Source organism: Magallana gigas, chromosome 4, assembly GCF_963853765.1.
Source record: "Magallana gigas chromosome 4, xbMagGiga1.1, whole genome shotgun sequence".
NCBI lineage: Eukaryota > Metazoa > Mollusca > Bivalvia > Ostreida > Ostreidae > Magallana > Magallana gigas.
The window spans coordinates 5,559,013-5,578,522 of NC_088856.1; the positions used below are offsets into that span (position 1 = coordinate 5,559,013).

The 19,510-nt window shown below is 31.7% G+C and overlaps 1 protein-coding gene across 1 annotated transcript; it reads right to left on the reverse strand.

Annotated features, from left to right (window-relative positions):
* Window positions 1-1,577: 1,577 nt before the first annotated feature.
* LOC105325806 (A disintegrin and metalloproteinase with thrombospondin motifs 9-like) lies at window positions 1,578-18,929 on the reverse strand. The gene is made up of 6 exons (XM_034449786.2): window positions 18,714-18,929; window positions 16,979-17,224; window positions 10,786-11,054; window positions 6,603-6,773; window positions 3,482-3,644; window positions 1,578-3,393 (listed from the first exon to the last, which is right to left on the reverse strand). The coding sequence occupies exons 1-6, from the start codon at window positions 18,796-18,798 to the stop codon at window positions 3,353-3,355; spliced, it is 975 nt and encodes a 324-aa protein (XP_034305677.2). The 5' UTR covers window positions 18,799-18,929; the 3' UTR covers window positions 1,578-3,352.
* Window positions 18,930-19,510: the final 581 nt, after the last annotated feature.

Sequence of the window (19,510 nt, forward strand, 5' to 3'; positions counted from 1 at the left end):
ATATGTAATACTACAAATCTTTACTGTTATAGTCTGTTGGGATATATTTATACCGCATTTGTTTTTATATTTTAATAATGTATAAATAACTGTGAAAGAAGTTCTAGATAATGTAGAAAATATAATTTTTCAAACAGAAAAGTAACAAGAACATTTTTTTCTTCAGATATTTGTTATGGGAAGTGTTCCTCATTATAACTATTTTTGATTTTTATAGTCACGATGTTTCAAGTTATATGCCAGAAATCCTGGGTTGCTATATATCGATGTTGCCAAGTCATTTCCGTAGATGTTTAACGCATATCTAATACCAGTGATCAAAGCAGGATTATTAGTCAGGTTAATGCAAATATAAACATGTACGTGTGTTTTATATAGGTCTTAATTAGCGAAAAAAACACCATTGTATTGTTTCCTTTGGTAAAGCAAATCAAACAAACTGAAAGTGATAGCTAGACACGTATCACTGAAGCAAATTTCTAAATGTTCGCCCTAAAAATTGGAAAAATTTCAAAATTACGATATAAAATAGTGTCAAACATTGAGTGAAATATGTTTGATTATTTGACGCGATTTAAAAACAAAACCTGTTATGGTGCTTTTAGTTGTTTGTGGGTTCTTTTTTTTTTATTTATTTATTCTATCAAATTGAGTGAATGCATTCAAATAATAGGTAAAATATGAGTTTTAATTTAGAGAGCAATATAGCGCTAAGTGACTGACCGAGACAGGTATATCGCTATAATGAATATAAAGTACACGGGAATACTGCATTGCAAACAATGTGGATATACCAAACTGGTGATGTTTAACAAAATGCATATTTTTTTCAAAAGACATTCGTTTTAAAATGGTTCGTGTATATAATTTTGGAATTCATGTATCAAGTGTCAGTATTGATTGCATTTATTTAAAAATCCTTCTAAGATATTCAGTCAAACTTAAAACGACTTGAACAAGTTTTGTATTGCACTATTCCAAATTTGCATTATTTTAACTAACACAATCCTTAAAAAAACAATAAAGAGTAACTTTTGTTTTGTAAAACACGACATCTTTTTTCAATGGCTATAAACCAATTGTCTTTGATTTGGAACAAGTAAATACGACCAATACATGTTTATGAATCTACCGATGACACTTAAAGGTTAAATGGACACAAATATGCGTACTATACTGTATCTCTTTAAAACATGAGATTTTTGGATGGACACATTTTTAGTCTTCTCTAACTAATTGGTGGGTTTTTGATATGTTAGCCGTGCAGTTGGTTGGGAAAATTGTGGATTTTTTTTTTACTGCAGAACTTGATAAGGGCACTCATATGTGGATTAAAAAGCAGACAATAATGATTATTCGCTTCATAAAATATTTGTCTACGCTTTCGGTGATTCATTAGCGAGTCTAAATAATACAATGTTACATTGAAAGTTATTATAAAGTTAACTTCAGTATTTTTTTAAATGTTTAACTAGTTTTGCTTTGGACTAAACCGGTTGAAAATACAACAAAATAAAACTTTGTTAAAAACATTTTATTATGACATCATATAGCAACTATAATAAATTTATGCACAAAAAACAGCATTCTTTACAACAAACATATGCATGCATTCATAAGCAAGGACACAACAAAGATTTCATTTACAATTGGTAAGCAACGTGCATAAAAGCGTTATGGAAATATATTTATGGTTTGTCTCTACTTTCCACAAAAATAAAAAAGAGCTGTGTTTGTATTGAAGGCACCCAACACGTTAAATCAAATACATGCCTCATGAATGATCGTCCGAACAATATTACTGATGTGTGCCAAAACTATAACCAGAGATTAATCACGTCGTTTGAAGTCTCGGCCAGAAAAACCACTAGAATTACCTTCACCAATAGTATTACAAAAAAAACCCAGGGTATGTCCCTATAACTATTTTTAAAATCGATAGGAAAACAAAGTAGTGCATTTAAGTAAAACACACATGCAGTTCCTATACTTGCAATGTAAATATACATTTATTGGAAAATTCTAAAATCAGAATGCTTACATGTAGCACATGTCAACAAAAGGGATTTGCAATTTTAAATGCAAGTTTCAAAATTAGGTTATCATTGAAAGAAAGAATTGAAATTGTTTGATGTACACCCTTACCAAAATTGTCACGATCCCTACTTTTACTCTTTTATTTAGTGTTTTTCAATACAAACACATTTTGCCGAAAAACCAGTCTGACTTCAAACCACAAAAATTAAACAGGAGAGAGAACAATTGTCGTGCTTTCATTAAAGGGGGCCCTCGTTACTGAACAAATACTGGGGCCAGAGCTATGAACCGATATGTTTGCATTAATGTCTATGAAAAATACAGTAGTGGGCTATTTTTATATAAAGCATAAGAACATATGTAAAATTTAAAAAACATAATAATATGGAATAAATGTATTTTTTTAGTGTTTTAGCCATTGACTACATGTTCTCACTTTTATTCGAAAACCGGGTCTTTTTCATTTTGCATACTCATGATATCTTGAGCAGAGAGTTAAAATGTTTATATTTCTACTTTATACTATAACTTGAACTAGTATTGTTTACTGATCAAATGTTTTTGAATTGTCATCCACAAATATTAGCAACTAGTTTTCTCCTCGTAAAAGCACAATTTCCCCAAGTGGCATACGATTAACTTGCAGTCAATAGAACTATTCAGGCGACATGCAAACAAGTTTGATTTGTAGTAATAAAGTATTGAAAAGACGACAAGCTACTCAAAACAAATCCTATGGATATATAAACGTTACTAGATACATGTTTAAATGTTCATCGTTTCATAAACGATAGCAATTTAAAAACTTCAGTGCCGTTTTGAAATTCAAACGTGATCATCTATGATTGAAGCAAGATGTTTTTACATGTAGGAAATGTGTTTATATTAACTGGTATAATCAACTGTTAATCCTTAAATCAATTTAACATTATAACTTAAACAAGTATTGTTTAGTGATTAATTGTTTTGAAACCCCTTTCACAAGTATTACTAAGTATTTTTTTCCTGTTAAAGCAACACTTTATGAAAGTGGCATACCATTAACTTGCAGTCAAAACAACATACAAACGATAATAAGGTTGCATTGTAGAAAAAGAACTCTGGATATAAATACTCTGCTTTATACATGTATTAATCCTAATGAATTTATCAAACAGCAGCAATAAAAATGGAAACCTCAGCGGCGTTTTGAAATTTTATCGTGTTCATTATTGAGCATTTAAGCAAGAGGTTTTTCCAGGTATGAACTGTGTGTATATGGGCTGGTATATTAAATTGTAAATATACTTGTATCGTCATACTGGAAGGCCATGGTTTACTTGTGACAAATAATGGCTTGAGCATCTGCAGCTGAAACTGAAAAAAGTAGAATACATAATTTAGTTATATTTTGTTAGTTGTTCATTTTTAATTATACGGTATAGTGAAGCTGTCTTACACTTACTGAATTCCGTGGAATGCTGAAATCTGATTGGTCCAGAGATCGGTCCACAAGAACCGCACCATCCAGCGCAGGTGAATGATATCTGATCTCCGAGAGCAGAACGATCAAAATCCTTTGTAGCTCCTTCAAAGGATTTAGGATAAGGAAACGCGCCAAATTCAACCTGAAATAAAAAAATCAATTAACAAGTCAGACTCCTACCATGACTTTGGAAAAAAAAACCTCACTCCATTAAAACAATGCGACAATAACTAAGAAAACAAAATTTATAAAAATACATTTGTACATTATCTCATTATGCAATCCAGAACATCTAACTAACTCAAACACTTCTTAAACAATTATAATTTTATTTAAGTGCTGTTAAACTGCTACAGGTTAAACCAAATGGTTTATCGGAAAATTTTTAATTTACATTTTTATGACTTTTAACGAAAATTAAATTGCATTCTGCGATAGTTTATTCTTGTTTTAATATTTTTATGGTACAGTACCCGCAACGTTATTTTTTACAATCCTATCCTATCCTATCGTGTCGTGTATCAATCCTATCGTATCGTGCGTGTATACTGTTCTATCGTGCGTTAATCCTATCGTATCGTGCGTGTATACTGTTCTACCGTGCGTTAATCCTATCCTATCGTGCGTTAATCCTATCAGGTTTATCGTTTAATTTTATCAGCTTTACCGTTTAAGCTATTGTGTAAATTGTTTCGTGACTTTTCATAAGCAAGTTAATTTATTTCAAAGTTGCAAGTCGTTCAGTGCTCCATATACGAACATTTATCAAATAAGAATTGTAAAATCCCATCCCGTATTCTAGCATGATACTAATTTCTTAATTTGTTGGATCCAAATTAACCAATATTACATGTTAACCATATCTGTAAGCATTTAAAATGAAACATTAATGTAAACTATCGAAGTTCTTAGGAACAAGTAACATTTTACCTGTATATCGAATATATTATATCGTACGCGGAGTGGATACCTGCGTAAACATTAACTTTAATGCAATATTATTTGTTTTTTATATATCATATTTTACATAAACAAAGATAGTTATAATATAATTCATATTTATTTAAAACCAGAGTATTTTAAAGCTATACACGCTATAATTTGCGTCAATTTTGAATGACAGTGAAAACGCATGTGTTTGTCTACTTATAAAAGTTATCCTTAATCTGTAAATTACAAGGGTGAATTCCATCTCGTTACAAAGATAAAGATTTTTAATTGTTTATTTTCCTGCCAGGAAAATATACCTTTTCATGAATATTGATGAAGGAAGAGCAAACCGACCTCATTGCGCATGTCCGCGGAGAACCAGGTGGTCGTTATTGTTTTCCTAATTAAATATCCAACTTGATTTTTAATATGCTTAACAGTTGTTAATTTGAAATACATAAATGTATAATGAGTAAAATACGCTTGCCATTCACGATACCCTTACTTCTGCATTAACACTTATAGGATCTATAAATAGCACATAGGGGAAAAACACAGGTCTACGTCATTTTTTTAAAGGAAGTATTCATATCTACTCACAGGCTTGTATTTTTTTCTTTTGTTTGTACTCGTATATCGGACAAATTTATGCTTTATTGAAAATATCCTTTCCTTTGTGAAACTATCACAATTATGAAGATGTTGACCCTTCACCAGTTTTGGTATGATAGGCTAAATTTAGCTGTCGATATCACGTGATAGATTGATATTCACGAGGAGGCATTACTTTCCTGGCAGGAAAATAAATATTTTTTATTGTTTAATATTTGATATATTTGTTACGTGATCGAATTGAGCATTATAATTAACAGAATAAAGGTAACTTTTATTAGTAATCAAACACATACATTTTACCCTTTATTCAAAATTGACGCAAATTATAGCGTGTATAGCTTTAATTGAACCCGTTATTTTCCGTGTGATATTTGATTTCCGGCTGAAATGTTCTCGGCAATCGGCTAGGGTGTGCGGAAAGAAAACAATGTGACCAAATTGTACGCAGAATATGTATCTGCGTAAATATTTATTTAACTTGTATGTATTATTAATATATAATTCGTTTTTAATACATTGTTTTCTTTTACAGAGAGAAATGTATTTATGATACATTTTATATTTACTTTAAACAAGTGCTGGATTTTTATAATTGAACCCGCTATTTTCCGTGTGATTAGCGTGTAGTCTGTCCTATCGTGCGTTAATCCTATCCTATCGTGCGTGTATACTGTCTTATCGTGCGTTAATCCTATCCTATTATGCGTGAATCCTCTCCTATCGTTTATCTTGTAAAAAATAACGTCGCGGGTACTGTAACAGTTGTCCTATTTTGCCTGGTATATTTGATAGGTATAACAAATATTAGACGTACCGCCGTGACCTGATCATAGATCTTCTTGTATACTGAATTTCTCATTTTTAAATAACATATGTTCATAAAAAGGGAGCATACTCGGACAAATCTCGGATTTTAGATATCTTGATTTCTTAATTGTTAACATTTGGTATAAAGAGACCTGTACGTCTTAAATAATCTTTTTCATGAAATAATATTCAGGTTTATTCACAACGCACATACCATGCATACAGTTTATTTTTACAAGCATACAATGAACAAGAAATTAAAGTCCGTTTTCTATAATATGGCAGCAATAGGCTACAAGTGATATTTGATGGAGTATGCAATTGTACCCTCTGACCAAACGGTGAATACAGCACATTACTCTTACGTAAACTTGGAACTACTATAACTCAACGTCAGACAGGGCCGTGCGGCATGTATAGGCAATGTCAATATAATAACTCTAATTCAGAAATGTACATTGCTCTGATTTATATATATATATATATATACATTATTATACTCTATATCAAAAATGATAATACTTTCCTGATAATAGTTTTAATATTTTGAATGAAATAACATGCTTCCACGAACTTTTTTGACAACCCAAGTAAAAGGTAGATATATTATACGATTAAAGAATTCTGCGTTATCGAACATTGCAGAGGATCGGAAAAGGTTAAGTTGTATCGATCATTGTTAAATATACATTAATAGAAGTACATTGATGTAGCTAAGACACAAAAAGTATTCAACATTCAATCATACTGTAGGATCAACAATCAGTCCAGTCCCTCTGGTATCAATGGTGGCGGTCCCAAAGTGAGGACAAGGGTTCCTGAAGTGTTCCCCATTACAGTCACGAGCATATCCATACTGAATTGGTTTTGATCCCGTCAGCGATGTGAACGTATAATCAGTTCCATTTACCACCATGCTCTGTAAACAGCAATTATATATTTTTTTAAGAATATTTAAACACTGCGAAATATTCAAAAGCAAAAAAAGATAATAATAATAAAAAATGGACATTTTAATTATATCTTGACGTAGTTTTATTCATCGTTGAGGAGGTTGAACTAGTTTTCCAGGCTTTAATGGTGCCTAATCGAAATGCGTTCTCAGAAAAGTTGAACCATGTACATGTAGCAACATAGGTTAAATTGCTGTGTCTTTGTTTTTGGGTCGCTGTTTAAATCATTTTTCAATTATATATTGGAAGAAGACGAATAAATTGAAATTAAAAAGCATATGTGTTGGACCATAATTTATTATTAGCATAACTTTGAGAGCAACAACTGGCAATAGTATAAAGTTAAATTTATCATCCGAATAAACTACTTTAGAAAATATATTGTTCCCTTGGCAGGGGAGTTTTTGTCAACTTTTGATCCATAAATCAGTAAATCTACGCCAGAATTTTAAATCCAATCAGCTAGAAAACAAAAAAGTGAAAGTAAGATTGGGTTTTTTTTTTACAGAAACCTGGACATGCAATGTTGTAAACTGAAAGTGGGGTAGCTCATCGGGCAAGAATAGTCAAACTATTTCGCAGTGTTATTGCTGGAACATAGAGATCAGGGTCAATACATTCTGTGTTGGTCTACTCAAAAAAGGAGATCAACAAATGCAGTCCCACTGAAGTTTCTCCACTTTGATGTAATGATATGATGGTATCATTCCTTAGATAATTTGAGATATACAGTGTACAAGTATGTTTAGATTCAAGGCAAAATCTTCAATAATCGGGAGAGGGCGGCTAGAAAGGCGTAAATCCTACCCAGAGTTATGAAAACCGCAAAAGCTCATCTTTTTATACGCACCACTGTTAAGGTGTACCAAAACAGGTCATCAACGATTATATTTATATTAAATCGTATATTAATTGACATTATATATAAATTATAAGTTTTAAGAAATCAATTTATTGCATATTCTTAGGTGATTAAATATGGTCTGGGGTTATCAAATCTATCAGAAAAGCATTTGGGCTTTCTTGGATTTGATCATTCCAATAGTATTTGATCAACTCATGAATATAATATTTAAACAAGAGACCCATGGGCCACATCGCTCAACTGAGCAACAGTAGGCATGTTAAAATTAGCGTCATGGAGTCATCATACAAAATATCTGGACAATGTGGTATAATACATGTAGATCCAATACAAACAAATCTGTTTCCACCTGAATATTCTTATACTTATAATCAAGTCCCTTTTCTAACAGGATGACTTTATAGTCATATCACATTCAGCATTGCAGTTCTCAAAAAGACCATTCACAGTTGTTTATATAGAGGATATAAACCTACATCAAACACTACTAGTAAATCTCCTGTGAGGCCCAATTATCGTCCAGGGGTCAAAGTTTAAACAATTTTAAAGAATCAGCAATATATAAAAATGCTTGCATATAAGTAAAAGCATATATAATAACATTTCAGTTTTTGTGAAAAATTAAAATGTTTTCCTTTGTACAACTGGATCCACAATGTGGTCCCACCCTACTCCTAAAGATTGGGATTTGAACAAATTTGAATGTAAACTATCTGAAGTTGCTTTCACTAAAGTAACAGCTTTTCATGGCAAATGTTTGTTTAGAAAAAGATTTAAAGATATTTTTCTATATATTCCTATGTGAAAATTTGCCCCCCCCCTTGTGACCCCATCCTACCCCAAGGAATCATGATTTGAATAAACTTGAAATCTCACTACCTGATGATGCTTCCAAACAAGTTTCAGCTTTCCTGCCCAAATTGTCCTTGAAAAGATTTTTTTTAAAGATTAACTCTATATATTCCTATGTAAAAAGTTGACCCCCATTGTGGCCCCACCGAACCCCCAAGGGTCATGATTTTCATAACTTTGAATTTTCACTACCTGAGGATGCTTCCATACAAGTTTCAGCTTTCCTAGCATATTGGTTTCTGAGAAGAATAAAAAGTCAACCCCCCATCGTGGCCCCACCCTACCCTCTAGGGTCATGATTTTCACAACTTTGAATCTACAATACATGAGGATGCTCCCACACAAGTTTCAGCTTTCCTGGTTGATTGCTCTCTGAAAAGAAGATTTGTAGTCGTCTTTCAGCTCAGGTGAGCAAAAAAGAGATTCCTGATACTTTAAATAATTTAGGACATAATTGCTTCATACGATGCAATAAGGGCAGAACTCTTACAGATATAATATGTTCAGAAAAAAAAGAATGAAAGGCACTCTATCCCAAGGACAGTGTTGCTAGTTTTTATGCGATTCACACAACAGTTTAGATATTACCTCTGGAGTTAAGAATTGCTATTGCACACAGATCAAAACAGCTTACAGTGAATGATGAACTTAAGAGATCCACTAGGTCGAAAGCTAGATCTTTAGCCAATATAGTATCCATATTCAACATCGTTCAAGAAGAAAACATGGAAGTGCGCAAACTCTAATAAGACTACAAATCAAGGAACTGTGCAAGGAGATATCCCTCCCAGATTACTTCCGTATAGTAGATTTTAACCTTGTGTGAAGGTTTAATATGAGAAATGCAGGTCTTCATAATGCTTGACAATGTCATGCAATTGGAGAAAATGAAAAAAGAAGAAAATCAGGAAGTAACGAAGTACAGAATATGATAATTAATGGGCCCGATGATTCAATTTCCAAGATCAGCATGCAAAAAAAAGTAGTGCGAGAAACCGCTGTTGCAATAAAACTCATTTATAGCATTCGATATACAATTACGATATACAGATATACAATTAAACAATTGAACATACTCATTATTAGTAAAAACCAATATATCTACTTCTGATTCTATAAATGATGAAAATTAAGGCAAAAAATTGTCGACATAGAGCAATTCGAGCTTGTTTGGATAGTGGATGATTCTTAATCAATAGATCTTAAACAATCTTATCTGATTAGTTGTAACAAAACCCCACATACAGAGGGTTCACTAACCAAGGGTGTGGACCGAACAAGGAACACAATTAAAGAACTATATTACTTGTATAATAATGAATGAAACCATCAAGCTTATGTCCAATCGTTTAACATCACCAAAATAGCAATCAGATAGGCAAATGTTTCTTATCTCTGGACTATGCAGGCTTTTCGTTTCACAAGGTGTATATTGATTTTAATGGACCACTCCCTGGGATAAACTATTAACGGGGAACAAGAGGGATGGAAATAGATACCATGGACACAGTGAAATGACCTAGGCTTTGCGGATGACTTTGTACTCCTTTTGCATGACCAATTGCCGAAGAAATCTACCACAGAGCAAACACATCATCAAATGCTACGGTAACATTAGATATAACGGGAAAGGAAATTGAAAAAAATTGGTTATTTAATCAACTTCTAGAAAGCCAACTGAAGGATATTTTTTTTTTAAAGTTAGGCTGTTTAACAGCAAAAAAAAGGCAATGCTTCTGCATGCGCGAATCTTTGCCTATGCTGGGATAGCAGGCAAACATGTAAGTGAAGAAAGTAAGGGAAAAAAACATTAGAAAAAAGACTATGCTATCCACAAGCACAATGCTGCGTATAAACCATGAATTTAGTCTGCATTTCACAAGTAGATAACGTTTCATTCTAATTCCCTTTGATGCAGGAAAGAAAGTTTGAATTTTAGTTTTTGCCGTTTACATGCATTTCATATGATTTTTATCAATGTGATTGTTGTACTGGTTGTAAGAGTATCCTAACTTAATAAAAGAGGGGATGATGTATAGTAGGTAAAACTATTTGGCGTAGAATGACGTAGAACGTAGAGCGGAACTACCGGTATTATTAAATAATGATCCCGAGGAAAACTAGGTTTTGACATTTTAGAGTAGAAAGTCCGCGAGTTAAGAAAGGACGACGAAGAGCGAAGGTGAGAGCATCACATCAAACCTGAATCTGGTGATTGGTGTAATGTGTATCGAATTCATTGTATCAATTGAATCACCCACCTCGATCTGTATTTTTACTTTTGTGAAATTCGTCTGTCTAAGAGGAGGTTTGAATTCAGATCGACACTGGGCCCTGGTTATCCAATTTGAGCTGCCATGGCCAACAAAGCTGTTGGGGTATTTTAAAGTTATAAAATGTGAAGGTTCAGTCACTAGGCTGTGACAGTATATTTTCGTCCTTCTTCGATTTGTTACAATAGGATAGACCCAGTATTCTCCATCTGTTGCAATACCAGAACATGTTGAAAGGGCGAGACACGACTCCGGAGCTGCAAGGAAAATATTGGTTTTATAATTTAAATTTCGTTCATAATAAAACATCATAAAAATGCTGTAAGCATTTCACGGGTTAGGCTGTTGTAGAATCAACACATTAGCTTTGCAATGTGTATTGAGAATTAACCAATGAGACACGTTTTCTTTCGATTGTGTTAGCACTATGGTTCATCAATGGATCTTCAAGTTTGGAGTGGATTCATGTAGAGGAAGTTCTCTAAGTTATTACTGAGATCAAAGTAATGCTGCGGTATTTCTTCTTAAGTAGCTACCACATGCTACAAAGTAAATTATTAGAACGAAAAAAAAAATGATAATGATCGAATAGATTTAGACATGTTATTCATATTAATACTAGCCATCTTTTAATTTTGTTTCTACTACCATTTGCTACCATTTCAAATGTCATTAATACTGCGTGCCTAACCTGCAATCATTTTCTAGAGACGTCCAGTTTTCCCGTTTAGAACCGATTACTTTATTGCTTCATATTTCAATACACAGGTGAAGAAATGTTGAATGGGATTTTGGATTGCAAATGATATAAAGGATAAGAAAAGAGTGTGCAAGTTGTCCTGAGATTTTTTAACGATGTCAAAAAGTTATATTATAAATCCGCATAATCGTCCATGTGAATTTCTCCACTAAAAAAAGTGAACGTGTGAATTTCAAATGTTTGCCATTATGATATAAAAGTAATGATACAATTTTAATTGTTCTTTACCGAGAAGGTTTTATATTTATCATAATAAAACAAATCAGCAAACGGTAATGGTATCGGTAACCTGGGACATACTATGTATGTCACGTCAAAATGCAAATGCATGTAAAAACGATCGATATTGTCTTAAATATTTTTTAAGATGTCAATGCATTTCCTTACGCATATGTGGGTCATTATCAAAATATGCAGACTTTTGAAAAATGAAAAACATGAGAAAATTATTGCTGAAAAAATTACTTTGATTGCAAAAAACACATTTAACAAACAATGAAGTATAATATCTAAAAATTTGCAAACATTGGAATCTACCATTTGGTTGATAATTAGACTGACATTTAATGAACTGTGAACATTTTGTCAGTGGTGTAACAGGTATATAGTATAGGAAAAATTTCTTAAATAAAATAAAATAATTCTTTAAAAATGATGGAAATAAAGTTTATATCAACAAAATTCATTTCAAGTTATTAGAATAAGATAACAGAAAATATTTGACACATTTACATAGTGACCAACATAACATTTGAGACAAAGTCTTGATGTTACTCAACAAATTTTTAATTTGAGCATTAAAAAGAACACAAGTGGATTTTTCTTTTAATGGAGCATAAAAAAGACATTATTGTAAATGCACTGGTGTTTTCAAATATACATGAATCATTGTCAGTTAATTTTATTTGGAGAAAAATGTACACGTTACACCACTGATTATTATGTTTTACCACTGACTAAAAATTACACCACTGACCTAGCGATAATAAATAAGAGATAAGCGTGTTAAATTTTGTAAAATAAACTATATTCTATTTTTGATTGCATTTAAAACATGATAAATTTGATCTTAAATAAAAGTTTTCGTGCCTCCTTCTTTCATAATCTGAAGATAGACACACTGTTACACCACTTATAATCAGTGTTACACCACTGACACAAAAATGGCATGTAGATGTTTTTTTTACATGAATTCACTCATTCTTTGATGTTATATTTTTTACTATTGGCATCCACACACTTTTATCCACCTTGTACCGAGTTCGAACTTTCTTCGGCTCATCAATCTCACAAACAACATCTTCAATACTATACCAGCTCATATTAATCATACACTTTGGATAATAAAATTGAAATTTCTCCAATTTTCTCCAAAATCTATGCATACAATGCATATATACTTCCTATTTGTCTATATATGTTTTTGAAGCTCAGCTAGCATTTGTTACCTTTAAGTATTTGAAAGATTTTAGTATAACATAATAGGGAATGTGAAATGTCAGTGGAATAACATTTATTATTGTACACTATAAGTCATTAAAAAATTTGATTTTTTAATAAAAATATGATGTGGATAATTTCATTTCTTTATTAGAATAAATTTGTTTTTACCTTTATCTTTTAATCAAGTATTTAAATGGGTAAAACATAATTAGAGCATACAAAATGTCAATGGTGTTTCAATAATGTCAATGGTGTAACAGGTCTCATTTTCCAGATTAAGAAAACACAATTGCAATTAAATAGTCAAGCTTTCTTTATTGTGACAGTGTCTAACTTGTAAAATTGATAAATAACAATTGTTCAAAATGCTCAAAATATAAATGAAATGGAAGAAAAAGTAAAATAATTAAATAATGTCATGTGGTGTAACAGTTTTTTCAGTGGTGTAACAACAATTTTTGGTTACACCACTGACCGTTATACCACTGATGTATCCATAGTAAATGTAGCAGTATGACCCAAGAGAACAGATACTACACAAAGCTACATAGCCTAAGTTATAATGTGATAAACATTCATCATTTATGTGAAAAACTTTTTTGTTCTTTCATAATAGAAAACCTTAAATAGCACGTTATCCCACTGACACAGTTTACATTGTATTTTTCGGAGCATACTAACATTTTCTGCCATATTTTCTATCACAATGATGTCATCACTGATACATTTATCTTTTTAGTAGCAGGGATTGATGTCACTATGATCTGGGGGATTCCAACTGTAGTACAATATTATTTACTTGATGTATTTTAAGATATTTTTATATAATTTGCCTTGTAACACCAATGACAAAAATTTTTTGTACAAGCATATATCTCATCAAATTCATTGTTTTTAAAAGAGAACTTGTTAAGGAGCATAGCAGAAATTAAAATATGAATGTTGTTTTGAAAATTAACGTTGATTTTTGGAATAAAACATCAAAATTATTGAAGATATTGTAGGTTAAAGACGTTGGAAAAATTTAATGACAACATAAATTCACTGAAATCTCATAACAAATAATAATTTTTTTATACTTTAAGCAGTAAAATTGTCGATTTATTTGTTCAACAATATAGGTTTAAGTTTCTAAAATCTAATGGTACTGTATATATTCCCCAGAACATTATTTTTCCCCCTTTAAATTGACACTGACACAAAAGGCTGCATATTTTGATAATGACCCATGTACGAAAGCCGAGAAGGATCATTCGAATCTCGTATTTTGAATGTCGTATCTCGAATGATCCTTCTCGGCTTTCGTACATATGCACAGAAGAGTGTTCGAACAAATAAAAAAAAACTAGATTGCTCTAGTTGCAGGAACGAGTGGGTTTTCTGTCGGATTTTTCAATAAATGAGATAAAACTTATCATTTCAAAGATAAAACCGCAAATCTAAGTAAAAAATGAGTGATTTTTTTCTGCACTCCGGGCTTGAACCTGACTAGTCACATGTCCACGAAAAAACTGAGTTAATCAGACTCTCGCTTCAAGATTTGGATGCTCAATTTCGCGAGAATTTTCGATTTTAAAACAAATTACATAAAATGCTGAGTCGGTAAAAGAATCCCTTTCAACTGTAAAAATATGAAAGAAAAATATTTAAAAACAAAAAAGTTGAAAATTATTTTTTTTTAATTTCCTTCCGTTGACGATTGGAAGTGACGGCAGACATTCTTTTTACCGAGATGCACCAGAAAAAGGCAACGTCTATCATCGCTGAAAGTTTCAGTCCAATATCCTGACCTGTTTTTGAGAAACGTCGCAGACAAAATTGACTTTTAAAAATCGTTTAACGACGATGACTTTCGACCGGAAGAAGATTTGTAAAAAAAGAAAAAAGTATTGCATTGGGACAAACTTCATAAGACGAGACTTCATCCCTAAAAACTTGAAGGAAATCAAACGAGCTAAATTCGAGAAATCGCCTGCACAGTCTGTCCGCGGTCTGTCCGTCCAAAAAATCCTATGGTAAAAGGGTATGCAGTGAACTGCAATGAAGTTTGTACAGTCATTTCATGCATATCTTTTACAATGTCATGTTGTCCTATGGTATGCGATTTTAATGATATGCTATGAATATGCTATGCTATGAGATTTGTATTCTATGCTATGAGAAATTGAAATACAGGGCTTTATGATATGGTATGCTATGCTATGAGATTTGAACAAAAACGCCTCCATACACAGAAGAGCTCCACATATTTCGAAGTAAAATGATATGACGCCAAAGTGGAATACTAATCTGCAATGTGAACATTTATTCTTTCAGATAAAAACATTTAAAACCGAGTTAAAATCATGTTAAAAAATTTTCACAGCATATATACTCTTCACTTAGCCTTATTTGGCTGATATTTTACATGAACAGAGGTTTTGAACATAGGTTATGCAGTCAACTTGAATGAAGTTTCAAGGTTTAATGTGAAGTTCATAACAGAGGTATTTGAAAAATCCCTGTCCGGAGCGTATCTTCCTTTCCTTTGGTCCAATTTGACACATTCTTCACTTGCAGGGTCCCTTTTAATGGTATTCAGTGACATTGAATAATATTGTTAAGGTTTGTAGGTCAAATGTCAAGGTCATATCGGATCACACAAAACCTTTTTAAAGAGTGTTTATAACTACCTCTCAACCCTTTATGGCTTAGATTTCATATTGTGGGCATATTTAAAATTTACAATATCTAATTATTAATCAAGTTACGCTTGTTCTTGTGCGCAGGTGGATTGAGTTGGTGATCACTTTCTTTATTTTTTTATTGGCCGTTGTTCCCATTGGCTAGTATTATCGAATCAGATCATTTCTATTATTATAAAACCCGGTCACTTTTGATTTTGTTTCACTGTTGGTCCGGCGATTTTGTACACCAACACCTTGCACAAGGTATTTATTGTATTAATATATATAACATAACTGTTCTTAGTGTTTACATAAAGTAAACAAAGATTATAATAAAGTTTAAAGGTTTATTTAAACCGTTACGAATTACTGTGAGTAAATTGTATATATATTTATATGTGTTTCTATTTATTTACAGAATCACTATTTTGTATATATAAAACATCCTGAACACAGAACCGTGTCTTTATTATTTACTCGGTCACAATATAAACAGAGCTTTAGGGTTAATGGTGTGCAGTAACTTTCAACTAAGGCAGTGTGGATGTCAGATCTTTGTATAAACAGTTTTAAACCATATAATATTTTCCATTTGCAAAATATTGCTCATATTGAACAAAACTGTCTGTATGTAAGATGTAATGAGATTGAATGAAACGTTTGCCAGCTGGAAAATATCGAATTAATAGGTCAAAGTCAAAGCAAAATTTAATGTATATCTAAAACGCGTTTCATCCTTGTGTCCTTTCATTAAGCAGGGACATTTGAGATCTTAATGTTGCATAGTTTATTTTCGTTTTCGTAAAACATATTAGGTATAAGGAATTTTGACACAAGAAGTGTTTTTGATAAATCATGTATTTTTCGTTGAATAAAAAGCGTTCGACTACACCCGATTTCAATCGATACTTTGCAATCGATAAAATGAAACTATACCTTAAAGAATCTATTAGAAAGTGTGATATGAATCATCCGTTTTAAGGATTTTACTCAATATTGAGGAGAAGATAAATAGAAAGTCCGAGCTATTTATAAAACAATTAATAAAGATACAATTATAAATGCCATAACTGTTGCAGGAATTTCTTATTTGTTTGAAATGCAATTTGATATATAAAAGCCAAAATATTAATGTATTTTTTATATTTAAGAACAACATTTCTCGATCTCGAAGATTGAATATTATACAGCATCTTGGTAAACGTGTTAGTTTTATTATAAACTTGGTAATCAGACATGTTCAGCTGTACCTATATTTCAAAAATTCATACGAATATCATTTATCATATTGACCATAATTTCTTTAGCGTACCCCATCTAGATCCTCTGTTCTCCAACACCCAGTAATTGTCTACTTCACTGCTATCATCACTGTCGTAGATCACATTGAAGAGGTGACATGACTGGTCAGCCATGTTGTACAATAACGACACACAGTCAGGTTCCTGGGTACACTTAGAAGCACACTTACTACGATGAGAGAAATATCCAGACCAAATTGCCATAGAAGGCTCTAAAAGATCAATTCGTGTCGTGGTCCGCCTCAGAAAAATTTCGTCTGGAAAAGAGGTATATTTTGTTCACCAGAAAAACCGTGTTCGTTCACTTATCACGTTATTAAAGAACACAAAAGAAAGTCCAAAGTGTAAAAACAATTGTCAGCAGTTGAATTTGCAACTATACTAAAAGAAACAAATGCACCAATGCTGAAAAGGTCTTTGCCACATTTTTTTTATTAAGATGCAATCGCTCAAACAACACAAAGTACATTAGTTCTAATTTTTGTACTACCACAAATATCAATTTCTTTCTTTAAATACATCTTTTTAATGTCATTTCATTCATATCATTGATTACATAATCAGAATTCTGCCCAAAAATTGATTGATAGTTTTTTCCCGTAACAACATTTGTAAGCATTGAATGCCGCTCCTTTAAAGAAATTATGACTTTTCTCTTGTCTGTACGAAAGAAAATATGTTTGCAAAACATGAAATCTATTAAGAATTAAGATTTACACATTACTTTGAAGAGACATTGTCAAAACTTAGGCTGATATCTTTAATGTTTAATTAAAGCGATTTTATGATCCAACAATGTTTGAGAATCAGTCGTCATGTTATCAGCGGGATATGATACTATATTGTTTTGTTTTGTAAACAAAGATAGTGCCAAAAATTTGCTTACATACTGAGTGTTAAATGGACACTATAATAATTTTTCAAACTAAATTGAATGTGAAAAACTCGATTTGTTTTGGATTTTTTTTTTAGAATTTATATTGAACGAGCAAATCGAACACATCTGCTTGAAACATAATTGTTTACAATTTACAATACATTCCATCACTGTGAACAAGAAAAGAAAACCATGGTATGAGCCTCGTGTGCATAGCAAAGAATTTAAAGCTTTTTATGTTGATTTTAACTTGACAACTGTCATATAAATTTTATGTCATAATATATACTCAAGTAAAGTAATGTAAACATCAACTAATAAAAATGTTAGATAAATTGTGAACATGCGACTTAAAAATAATCTAAATTTTAAATTGTATTTAACGTGAAATTAATAAAAAAATCAAATACATCATCTCTAATACGATTTCAACAAACAAAAGCTAGATAAAAGAAATAAGATGCATTTTTGTCTAGATTTCGATATTTGCTAGAAAAAAATAAAATGTTTAGGTAAACATTGTCGCTTTGCTCCTTTTTGAAAGATTAATATCTGACTTAATGCGCATCATTGCCAATTGGCTTTTGATAAATTCTATGCCATGGGATCTAAGTAGCCATTCTAACAAAGAATACATGCAAGACTTTTCTGGATTAGTTATGAACACAAAATGAACTAAAATTATGAGTGGGATTTTTTTGGTTTTTATTTGCCATCATTGAGTACAATGAACTTTATAAAATTCAATACCATTTATAAGGCAGAAGAAAAATATTGAATACTTTTTCTCAGTATGGATATAAATACATTAATCGAACACAAAGTATGATATTATGTTTACGTCAATATCATGAGGTTTGAGATCTTACCTGATTTTCCAAGAGATGTGGGGAGGATTAGAAGACACAAAAATAGAACTGTGATAAGTCTATGTATATTCAGAATCATTTTCATTCTCTTCAATCAAAACTAGTATACAACAACCGGCTCAAATAGGTGATACTACTCAGTAGCTGTCCGTTTAAAAAATGACAGTCGAATACAATTTCTTCTTTTCAATTACCTGACAAGAGTTGTTGATTTAAAATATGAAGCTTTGTGCAAAATGGTTATTCGTAGAATTGAATGCTCCTATTCCAAAAATAAAACTTTAATGAATCAATCAGCTGCAATTGATTGGATGATTATATTTAGTAGCTGTTTGCTAGGAAAAATGACGGTTGCATATAATTTATTCATTTAAATGAGTGTAGATCAGAAAAACCACATTACATTTTTATTAAAAATAAACCAAGTGTAACATGAATTCTGAAATGCATGATCGTTTATTACAAAGCACTTAAATTTTGCAAATATCTCTTTAAAATCGTTAAACAGTTGCTTATTGATTCGGTTTGTATTATGTCTCGCCTGCTGTCGGCACTGTAAACTGTCTGCAGCAAACCTAATAAGTGCAAGTAATTTTGCAAATCGACTGTGACATTGATTTAAAAATGCATTTATCACAAAACACTTTAATCCTTTAAAAGTTGATGCAGATATATTTTTTTCGCCTCGCCTTTTATAGTCAAATTTCAGTGAACAGCTAGTAACAAACCTGAGATGTGATATTCTTTGTGATTTCAAGAGGAATTCGTCCAAAGGAATTAAAGCCCCCTGATTGTAA